Source organism: Chenopodium album, chromosome 10 (assembly GCF_948465745.1).
Source record: "Chenopodium album chromosome 10, dcCheAlbu1.1, whole genome shotgun sequence".
Taxonomy (NCBI): domain Eukaryota; kingdom Viridiplantae; phylum Streptophyta; class Magnoliopsida; order Caryophyllales; family Amaranthaceae; genus Chenopodium; species Chenopodium album.
In genome coordinates, this window is record NC_137843.1 from 48,783,026 (window position 1) to 48,795,352 (window position 12,327).

The window sequence follows — 12,327 nt, forward strand, 5'->3', positions numbered from 1 at the left end:
ATGCTACGATTGTTGCAAAGGTATCCATTTATTTTTGACAAGATTTGTCACATACGCATACATAGGTACATCACTTACATGCATATATTCACCGTGAATTATTGACAAATTTCTTCGTTTTTCATTTTTTTTTTCCCCTTTTTATCAGAGAAATGAAATGGGTGTTCCATCACCATGCAAGATTTTCTTCCTCCACTTCTTCTCCTCGAAGGTATGCCATCATATTTAGCTTTACGCATTTATGTTTTCATTAATGTGTAAAGAGACACAAAGGTAATGACATAAACAGAATTTGATCTACTATACATGTCCCACACATTCAAATCCTGCAAATAAATAAACGCCTTTTTTCTTGAAAATAACTACAGTATTATTTTCAAGCAAATCAAGTCGAAGGTAATAAGATACAAACTCATGCAAGTAAGATTAACTTTGATACCTGATGATTAATAAAGTGCTTGTTCCTTAGACTTTAGAATATAGGAGCAATTGAAATTCATGTTAGAGTTGAAACTTTAATTGAGGATGACTACTCTTATTATTAGGCTTTTTGGAAATTAGGTGTGACGTGTGAGTCTTACTTTAATTCGTTGTTGGCTTTTATTTATTTTATTTTACAAAATGATTAGTTGTTTGTTGGTAACACTAATTTTGTTATCATTATTTGAGAGTTGGCTGCTAACTTTGTTTAGTCAGCCGTTAGCCTTGGCCATATAGAATTACAAGTATGTATTAATAATAATCGTAGTATGTTTGGATGACAATGGTAAGGGAAAAAGAACGTTGAAAAGTATTTGTCAATAATTGATCTTGCCCATTGGTGTTTAAGCCTCCTAAGCTACTTCTACAATATTGTACCTATATGAGGTATAAAAATATCAAAGGCTTGTTATTGTCCAAATAAGGGCTTGTTTGGTTCATCTTATTTTTTCTGGTTTGATCTGATCTGAATGACAGATTTAAACAAACTTTGACCTTAAATATACGATAATCTATACGGAAAAAATATATCAAGTAGAGTCTTGTTAGATTCGTAATAATGTGTATTTTATTAATATGTGATTTTCATAATTTTTTTCATTATGAAATTAAAGACATTTAGCGATAAAAAACTGCACATAAAACGATAATCTGATCTGAACTTATTTTTTCTGAAATAAGTAAAAATAAGGTGAATTAAACAAGGCCTAAGAGTGGCCTTGCATCATTTCCTTTTCAAACACCCAGTATGTACTCTCTCCATCTCATTTTATACATTAAAAAAAGTGAAATTACAATTATAGACAAAAGTTAGAGAGAGAAAGTATTTTCTCTATCTTTTGTCTATAATTGTACTTTTTCACTTTTTTTAATTTAAGGCAAATGAAAAATTCAAGGGTAATTTAAGAATTACAATAACATTTTGGGTATAAAGGTCTTACATAAAAGGAAACAACTATTGTCCAAAAAGACTTGTTATTGTCCAAAAATTAAAACGGGAACAACATTTTGGATCTCCAAAATAGGAAACAAGAATTATAATATGAGACGCAGGAAGTATTTAATTACTCATAAATACTATTTCCTCGGTTTCTTTTTAATTTTCATATTTTGACTTCAGCATTATCACGAAATTCCCTTTGATCGTATTTTTATGATCTATATACATATTGAAAATACAATCATATGGGGTGTTCCTGGTTTACTACTGAACCACAACACACCTATTTGCATCATAATAATTTCTATATAAGGGATCCTGGGTTTAAGATCCAAGCAATTTTGGGCCTGTACATATGTCAACATTCTTTCAATTTGCACTCATGGGTGTGTGTCTTCGGCCACCCTGTACCATATTCTATAATGATCGTGTTAAAGTAAAAAGAATCTCATATTTTCTACCATATCACTTTCTCATTTTTTATTTGTACACTATTATTTTCAGTCTCCTAGACAGTTTTTTTAAGAGGAAAGAGATAGAGAGAAAAATAAGATGGAATCATGTGGGTAGGAAAGAGATATAGAGAAAAGAATATCAAAAATAGAAAGTGTTGCAACTAATTAAAAATTTCCAAAATAGAAAAGTATAGCAATTAAAAAAATAGGAGGAAATAATATTTTTCTTGCCCTGTTTCAAAAAATAGGCTTGAAGGTAAGATTGCTCTAATCACTGGTGGTGCAAGTGGATTAGGTAAGACAACTGCCCAAGAGTTCATCAAACAAGGAGCAAATGTCTACATTGCTGATATAAATGATAAACTAGGCCTAAAAGCAGCCTTTGATTTAGGCTCAAAAGCTCAATTTGTCCAATGCGATGTTAGTGTTGAGGCCCAAGTAGCCCAAGCAGTAGACACCGTGATCGCCCACCATGGAAAACTCGACATCATGTACAACAATGCAGGCATAGTAGGCCCATACTACCCACCTAGCATAGCCAACCTCGACTTGGATCAATTTGACCAAGTCATGCGAGTCAATGTCCGAGGCACGCTAGCAGGGGTCAAGCATGCTACTCGGGTCATGAAGCCAGTTGGTTCGGGTTCAATCCTTTGCACCGCGAGCATATCTGGGATCTTAGGCGGAATTGGGCCACACCCGTATTCCATATCAAAATTTACAATACCTGGGTTAGTAAGGTCATTGGCTAGTGAACTATGCAAATATGGGGTAAGGATTAACTGCATATCCCCAAGTACAGTTGCAACTCCTTTGGTGATGGAAAATTTTAAGAAAATATATCCAAAGGCAACGAATGAACAAATAAAAGAAATAATTGGTGGATTAGAGGAATTTAGTGGGACTCAATGTGAAGAAATTGATATTGCAAAAGCAGCTTTGTATTTGGGTTCTGATGATGCTAAGTATGTTACTGGCCATAATCTTGCTGTGGATGGTGGCATTACTTGTTTTAAGTCTCTTACTTTACCATCTCCTGATCAATTTGTGTAATAACTTAATGTTAGCATCAGTTATTTTAGTAATTGAAGCTCTATTTTTGTATAATGTTTCTATTTTATTATTTTAACATACTTTTGTGTATCATAATAAATACCCAAGTTGTGCTAATAAGAAGTTTATATCAACAAGAGGTTTAAATCAATAATTGTTTCGTACACCCGAGTGGCCGGGTGTAACCTGCGCACGGTACACCCAGAAGAACATCACCCTATGAATAAAAGAACAATACCTATAAATAGAAAAACATTACATATAAATAAAAGAACATTGCCTATAAATAAAAGAATATTACATATAAATAAAATAATATTACTTATAAATAAAAAAATTGCAGTTATAATAATTTATTATACATTACAAACAAACATAAAGTACATCAAAAAGAACGTTACATATAAAATAAAGAACATTACATACAATAAAAGAACATAACTTAATTTTTTTAAATAACATTACATATAAATATAAAAGAACATTATCTTTCTGAAAAAGAACGTTATATATAAATAATGGAAAAATGCTACTACCCAAACCCATGGAAGAAGATGATGAACAACAATGGTAGTTGTTAAGTAATTAGGTTTTGATGATTATAAACTAATGATGATTATCTATCTAACGTGTTTGTTTAGTTGTGCATAGAAAGAACAAGTTATGCTTGGAACAAGGTACAAGGAATATGAGTAATGACAGGTATATATATATAAGGAACCTGAGCAAAATATAATAAGCAATAGAAGGAACAAGAGCAATGATGAGTAGAGATGGTTGATAAGCATGACGATGGTGAAGGAACCATGAAGGTAACTATGTAAATAGGTGTTTACATATGTTAGCTTCATGCATGAGGTAAGTATCCTATGCATATATGGGTCATGTATGTGTAGGAGTATTTTATTTTAGTTTAGTTTTCTGGCTTTTTTGTTAGCTCTAGCTTAGTTTGGTCTTGTTTTAGTTTTCTATTTTGTTTTTATAAATATAAATAACCTTCTATTTTCTTTTGTTATCCTCAAAAGTTTGCTCAATTTGTCATCATCAAAAAGGGGGAAATTGTTGACCATAGTGAGGTTTTGATGATGATGTTAATGATTGAGCAAACTTCTATCTAATAAGAGTCTTCTAGTGTTTTGATGTTTGCAGGATAAGTAAATTCCGGGAGTTGAAGTGAGGATTGAAACAGAGGAACCTTAGAAGACTAAGGATGGCAAGTAAAGTAGAAGAAGAGTTCCATAAAGAACTTCTACGAACAAGACTGGATGGAACTACAAAGTGTTCCCTGATAGAAACACATCAAGAGCTTCTTAACAGGAGCAAGCTTCGGTGTAATGCTGGAGACACCAGGTTGTAATGACATGGTCTTCAAATTCTAGTGTAATGCTAGAACAGTGACAACAAGTTCTAGTGTAATGCTGGAACTTGGCCTGCGATTCCAGAAGTGGAACATTGCCCCGAGATCCAGAATACATCAAGATTACAAGATTCCAGAACAAGAGTTTCAGAGAAGCAACATGAAGACGGAGAAATAGAAGTATATTGCTCTAGGATTCATATAAGTATGTTGGACATAAAAGTCGGTCTGGAACAAGTTTATATAGAACCAAGGTGAACTCTAGACAGTCTATGAAATTAGAGTTACTGACTTGTCAGGAACTCAGAGACTGTCAGAGTTCCAAACCTAATAGGAACTTAAGTATGCACATCTTTAAAAGTCTGTTTTAATGATATATATTTATCTAATACGTGCATATCTTTTAGGGATTTGATTTTACTGAATAAAGATATTTATTTTCTAATAAACCCCTTTTGGAAAAAGATAAGTTTGTTTAGAAAGTATTTTTTAAACAAAAAGATAAGATTGGAATAAAATCTGATTTTATGTTAATTATTTCTTTATTATTAATGACAGATTTTATTCTTAACAAAAAGATATATTTCGGAAAACTTATTTTTAGAAAATATCTTTTAAACTTATCTTTTGATAAAACCTATATTTTTCAAGATGAAATGAATAATTTGAGTGTATTATAAATATGCTCATATGTATTCATTCAAAGTTGAGGCTGACGAAGTGTAGTGGTCATACTTAATGGTTTTATCCTTCACCACGAAGCTAAGTCAGTCCTCCTGGTCAAAATTCCTATCAGGTTTTGGTTATAGTATGTCTAGTGAGTTCCAGACAGATCTCGAGTGTCCAACATATTAGTTTAATCTCTTTATTCATATATATGTATTTAGAGTTATTCTTTGAGATCTTGTAATGGGAAAAAGGGTTTGAGTGTTTTGGGTATTGGGGTGTTAGGAGTTTGAAAGTCTCTAAAATTCGTGTATGAGTTTGAAATCTCTAAAATTCATGTAGGAGTTTGAAAGTCTCTAAAATTCGTGTAGGATTTTGAAAGTCTCTAAAATTCGAGTGGTAGCCGTGAGAGCACAGTGAGTGAGCTTCAGGTGGGAAGCCGAGTGTAGGCACTCCGGGAGTGCTGAGTGAACCTAAGTGGGACTTAGGTTGGGTAGGATAGGGTCCTATTAGGTAGCAAGTGTCCGTGGAAAAACTTGTGAGTAAGGTTTGTGTGTAATAGGTTGTAACTAGGAGTTGCCCTATTATAGTGAAATGTTTGTGTTGAAAATCCCTTGGAGGGTCGATGTTTTACTTCTAGTTGGGCCCTGGAAGGTTTCCTCGTAAAATCCGCTTTGTACTCTTTAAGTTGCTAACTTTAACTACTTCCTCTGTTACGCATTATGTGCAACAATTGCCATTTTGGGATGTTATAAGTTACGTGCAACAAAAAAAAAGTTTCCTTATATAGTTAATTTTTTTGAGTAAATTTACTAAAAGACCCTTACTTCAATCCAATTAATACATTAACTACAGGTTATTAACTTATTAACTTAACTTAATTAACCCTCAATAATAACACTAACACACATTCTCTTTCCTCCCTCACAATCAGATCCACCACCCACACCACCATATTTTCTCTCTCCTCACCCTCACCTCCACTCTCTTTTCTGTTTTCTCTAAAAACCACCACTCCACCACCACCTTATATTCTCTCTCCTCTCTTTCAAGCCACCCTCAACATCAATCTTCTCTCTATTATCTCACAACCACCATACCACCACCACCATAGGATCGGGTCGCCGCCACTTCCTCCTCCATTATAATCGTCGCCACCACTTCCTCCTCCATTAAAGCTTAAAGTTGAGGTTTTTATGGTCAAATGTAACCATGAAAACTCTAGATCTAGAGTTTTCATGGTTAAATTTGACCAAAATAAACCCCCAAATTAGCAATGAGAAGGTAATACTTTCCAAATTTAAGCTTTTTTTCTTCATAATTAGGGTGGCTGGTGGTGATTTCGGGGAGAGAGGAGGGAGGTGGGTGGTTGTGGATTTCGGGCAGAGGGGAGGGTGAGCGAGTGGGTTGTGGGTTTTGGTGAGTGGGGAGACGGTGGGTGGTTGGTGGTTGAATGGGTGGGAGAGGGGAGGGCCGAGGGTGTTTATGAGGTTACGGGTTTTGGGTTTGGTGGTTGTGGGTCTGGTAGATCTTGGGTGGTTGTGGGTCTGGTAGATCTTGGGTGGTTGCAAGTTGCTGCGTTTCGGGGTTTATGGTGGCAGCAAGGTGGGTTTTGGTAGTTTCTGGTGATGATGTTGGTGTTATGGTGGTACGGTGTTGGTGGTGAAAGAGTGGTTACGGGATGGGTAATTATGGTGGTGAAAGAGTGGTTACGGTATGGGTGACTAGTGGTTGACTGGCGGTGTTCTAGTGGTGTTGGTGGCGTACTGGTGGTATTGGTGGTGTCTGGGAGAGGATGGCAGTTGGTAGTGGTGGCCCTTGAATAATTAATTATCTCCCCTTCTCTCTCCTATCCTTAATTACACACCCTTCATATTGTTAATCAATCATTATCAAATTTTGTCTTGGGAATCGTGCAACAAGTTTTGTTGCAGATAATACATAACGGGGGAAGTATTTTATATTCCGCGAAAATTAGGCACTAAAAACTTACTACAATTCACCCCCCTTCTTGTAGTATAACATCCGAAATAACAGTAGTGCCAAAAATTCAAACAATCAAGTAATTTCTTGATAATAAAGCTTTATATGAACAACAAACATTATCACAAAGCACAACATATAGGTAAAAATAACAAGCAAAGAGAGAGTTCACTATTGAAGCACAACCTAGGGTTTCATATTCATGAAGTAGAACAAAGATGAACAGAGAAAGAGAAGTCATACCTCAAATAAGTAGAAAACCCTTGTAAAGTGAATTAATAGTGGAAATCAAACAAGTTGAACAATCAATTGCAAGTTTTTTTTAGCCAAAATCAAAAATACCCAAAATTCTCAAATCATGAAAAAACCAAAAATTTGGTTGTGAAATTCAGATTTTGGAGTGTAAAATCTAGTCAGTGGCGGATTGAGGGGCATTTAGTGGGGTCCCTTGACCCCACTTGAATATTAAAAAAAAAATCCTTTTAATTTTTTTTATATATAAAAATTACCTATATTTTTAACCGAAGGACCCCATAAATATTTATCAAATGCATTTTGACCCCGTTAACTATTAATTCTGGATCCGCCACTGAATCTAGTATAAATGTATTTGTGAGTGATGAATTAAGCACATAAAAACTATAAAAATCAAGAAATAAAATGGAAAAAGAAGTTAGAGGAAGAGGAGAGAGAGTATCGAAGAGAGAGAAAATGAAGGAGTGAAATGTACATTACATATAAAATAAAGAACATTACGTATAAATGAGGCTTCATAAAAAAAGAACATTACGTATAAATATAAGAACTTAAATTTGTTAAAAGAATATTAAATTTGTCCCAATGTTCTTTTATTTACATGTAATTAATATACTTTTTGGTGTACCATGCACATGGTACACCCCCCACTACCATACTATTTTCAGGTTTAAATATAATCTATTCTTGACTTTTAACATATTGATTTTGACTTTTTCTATTATCCACAATTGGTGCATTATTTTTCGGTAATTTTATTTGAAAAAAAAATATTATCATGTAGATTTTTGTTATATACATCTATCGTAATGCATATTTTGGGTATTGTGAGTAAGTTTTAGTTATGATTTAAATTACTGATGATCATTGAGGAATTTATTCTTTGGCAAGCTTAAAACTCAAAAGACTTCATATAAAAATATATTAAGAGTTCAAAGTAGAATTGATCATGATCAACCAGGAGCGTAGAAAATGCTTAGGTTTGAGTAGAAATTTTGGGCGCCACTATTATTAGTCCAAAATAGAGGATTTATAACAGATTTGTACACAAGTTTTTTGGTCTAGACTTGGGCTTGGCCCTAAGATGTGGACTAAAATGGGCCGAGCTAGACCAGCCCATGATCAAGTCTAGTTTTAACATATCTTTTAGTCCTTTATATGCGTCTATAATATTATTAAATCTCATGAAAACGTGTTGATGACATGTGTCACTCCATGTCATAATGAGATTTATTACATGACGCCACATGGATGATGACATGGTGCCACATATACATTAATCCCCTCACAACCCTTGGAATGCCCAACTTTTATGACCATTATTGTATTTAGACCACATTGATTTCCTGTAAATAAATTTCTTTTTACTCTATTGCATTTGTTTTTTTTATTCCACAATTAATGTCATTCAATCACTTAATTAATATTTACTAGATTTAAATTTTCATTAACGTAGAATTCTAAAGGTTTTTACGGAGTAACTTATTATGCAATTGCTTTTTAAAAAAAAATTAATTATTTGTAATTCCCTACTTAACTGTAAAACATATACTAGTATACTACTACATCTGTCTTTCTATCCTATATTTTTTTTTTCTTAAGATAATGTTTTCAAGATATTATTAAAGTATCTTTTATTTAATTATTTAAACTTAAAATAATATTTTCAAGATATTATTAAAACTTTAAGGTATTTCATTTTTTTCAAACAAAATCTGGGACATCGCCCGGGCCTTAAACTAGTTTTAGGATTAAAAAGTTAAGAAATTGTATCATAATGCACAATGTAAAGACATTCAAAAGGATTGTTAGGATTGCAATGATCTAACCGATGATGAACGATTCCAACGATGCTGCTTGTGTTCAATTTTGAGACCAATTCAAGCTACTTAGCCACTCCAAACATACAATTTAGATCGAGATTTGATAACCTTGCCTATACCCCAATTCAAGCTATTTGGCCAATTCAGATATACAATTTGGATCGTGCACTAGTGGAAAAAAGTCTATTTGTAACGGCTTAATCGTAACGCGCATGTTGTTACTCGTTACAATAACATCATTCGTAACGGGCGAAATTAAGGTCCGTTACAAAAAATTATCAATCTGCGTAAAAAAGTAGTATTTGTAACGGGCGGTAAGGTGTCCGTTAGAAATAAATACTTATTCATAACGGGCACCTTTCTGTCCGTTATGAATAAATATTTATTTGTAACGGGCAATCACTGCCAGTTACAAATACTAAGTTATTCGTAACTGACATTTTCTGTCCGTTACAAAAAGTAAAGTCAAAACGGGATTGACCAACCTATTTGTAACGGACTTAAAGTGTCCGTTACGAGTAAATGTTCAAAATTAACCCTAAAATCTTTTCAATCCCCTTTTTTCATTTTCCCTCACTCACGCTGTTGCTCTCGATCTGTTCCCCATTGAAGCGCAATCTCATCTTCTCCGGTGGTCCTCTATTTCTCCGTCGCCGGTCTTCGTCTCTTTTCCCTTTCTCCCTTGCAAGCTCTGATGGTCCTCTTTTTCTTCGTCCCTTCTCCCTTGCAAGCTCCGGTGCAGTACCCTATCTCCCTCGCAAGTTCCGTCGTTTTCCCCTCGCAAGTTCCGTCGTTTGCTCCGGTCTCCTTTGCAAGCTCCCTCGTTTCCCCCTCGCAACTCCGGTGGTGGTTTCTTGCGGTTTTTTCCGGCGGCCATGTGAAGAACTCAAGGTAATAAGTTTAATTTTTTTGTTAGCCTTAATTTTTAGAAAAATTAAATCTATTAAGTTTGTTAGCCTTAATTTAAGTAATTTTAATTAATTTTTTTGGTAGCCAGGTGAAGAACAATTCTGTTAATTCATTTTTTGAATTTTTTTAGTTGAGTTTTTTAATTAATTTTTTTCTTTGAATTTTAATTAATCTATTAAGTTTGTTATCATTTTTGTTTGAATTTAGGGCATTTGTATATGAGAAATTTCTGACTGATGAAGAATGTGATAATTTGATATCAATTGTAAGTCTTAATCTGAATTATTTTAGACCATCAACTGTTGTTTTGATTATTTCTGTTCTTTTTTAACTTGAAGTTTTGGTTTTCGATTCATTGTTTTTGCTTTAATTTTTTCTTGATTTTAGATGATTGTTGATTGAGTGATTACTGATCACGTTTTCGCCGTTCTGATTAATTTTTGGTTTATGCTGGATATATTAGGGATTATTTTAATTTATGTTAGAATTCATGATTGTTTATGAAGGAAGAGTAATTGAGCAATGGTTTCAGCTTAATTTAGGTCTGTTAATGTAATTATTGATGAAATTTGGTTAGGGAGAATGATGCTGAAAATACTGACAATTTCCAGGACGGTATATACACAAGAATATGAGGTTTGATAAAGAATTGGAGTTTCGAGTAGTCAGGAAATATGTGAGGGGACAGATTGGGGTTCCATAGTGCGCCAGGACGGTATATACGTGAGATTTAGGAAATAATGTACTATATGATAAGTGGATTGACCAACTTGATTAATTGAGGATCTTTTCCTTCAATTTATCTAGCATTGTTAAATCGCTTGGTTTCTTATGTAAAAGTTATTCAGTTTTGTTTTCTGTTCGTAGTTGTTATGAAGGGTACTGAGGCCTATTTAAAACAGAAATAACTGAAGTAAGTGAGCTAACCTGGCAATAATATATTGCATATTAGCTCTTTGTATACGACTGACTAGCTAGTCAACAAGAAAACTGTAGTAATCGAGCTAACCTGGCAATAACATATGGTCGCTTCAGTAAGGATTTTTTTTTTGAGAGTTCAAATACATTTGGGGCGTTGAGCTACATATTAAGGGGCTATTTGATGTATTGATTACTGCCTTATGTAATACCCTGCCAATTTAAGCTGTTCTGTTTATGGTCATTTTTATAAACCATTTATCTTTTGCATGGTTTAAGAGGCCTTGTAATTTATATATTTCGTCCTTTTATCCACATGTCTGAAATTTTTTCTCTGCACTATGATCATGAACCATTTGGACTTTGTTTCAAGGTTTATCAAGTGCATGACACCATGGCTTTTATGAGTTCTATCTTCAAAAACTTACCATTGTGTTTTAATCACTTAATGCATTTCTGTATTGTCTGCAAGAACCGTGTGGCAGTAATGAGTCTGGGATAGCCAGTTTAGTGAGGTCAGGACAAGCTCCGGCGCCTTTATTAGCAAAGGCAAGGTCTGATTTTACTCTTAATTTTCGGCATTTTTGTTGTGGTGTAGTGTATTTTGTTGATTGATTTTGTTTTGTCTTAAACTTTTAACAATGATTTGTTTAGCTGATTCTGAACCTGATATGAAACTAAGATTGATTGTGTATTAGATAATGTGATTAGCATAGACTATGGACCAGTATACTGTAAACTAAGAGGATGACTACTAGGGAATTATTTAGGCAAGAGTCTTTATGAGGATGACTACTTGGGAATTTATTTAGGCAAGAGTCTTTATGAGTTTGCTTTCAAGATTTAACCTCAATCTATAATTATTTTTTTCGTGAAGAGCTGATTTTACCCTTTGTTTCTTTTGTTCTGTTTTTTGTGTGTGTTAATAATGGATGTTGTGTGTTTTATTTCTATAATTTGGACCATTACATGAAAGATGGGAAAGATAGAAGCCCCTTAGGCAATTTTGAAGCCTTTTTGGCTTTATATGCTCCCAAAAGTGAGTAAATGTTCCTATTTCATTGATTTCAATTCATAGAAACCAAAATATAAGTTAATAATGGATGCTATGTGTTTTATTTCTATAATTTGGACCATTACATGAAAGATGGGAAAGATAGAAGCCCCTTAGGCAATTTTGAAGCCTTTTTGGCTTTATATGCTCCCAAAAGTGGGTAAATGGTCCTATTTCATTGATTTCAATTCATAGAAACCAAAATATGAGTTGATTATGGATGTTGTGTGTTTTATTTCTATAATTTGGACCAATACATGAAAGATGGGAAAGATAGAAGCCCCTTAGGCAAATTTAAAGCCTTTTTAGCTTTATATGCTACCAAAACTGAGTAAATGTTCCTATTTCATTGATTTCAATTCATAGAAACCAAAATATAAGTTAAGAATGGATGTTGTGTGTTTTATTTCTATAATTTGGACCAATACATGAAA

General features: G+C 33.6%; 1 protein-coding gene across 1 annotated transcript; it reads left to right on the plus strand.

Moving 5' to 3' along the window:
* On the plus strand, positions 1-2,928 carry LOC145564016 (short-chain dehydrogenase reductase 5-like). The gene is made up of 3 exons (XM_081624385.1): positions 1-20; positions 149-199; positions 2,106-2,928. The coding sequence occupies exons 1-3, from the start codon at positions 1-3 to the stop codon at positions 2,926-2,928; spliced, it is 894 nt and encodes a 297-aa protein (XP_081480511.1).
* Positions 2,929-12,327: the final 9,399 nt, after the last annotated feature.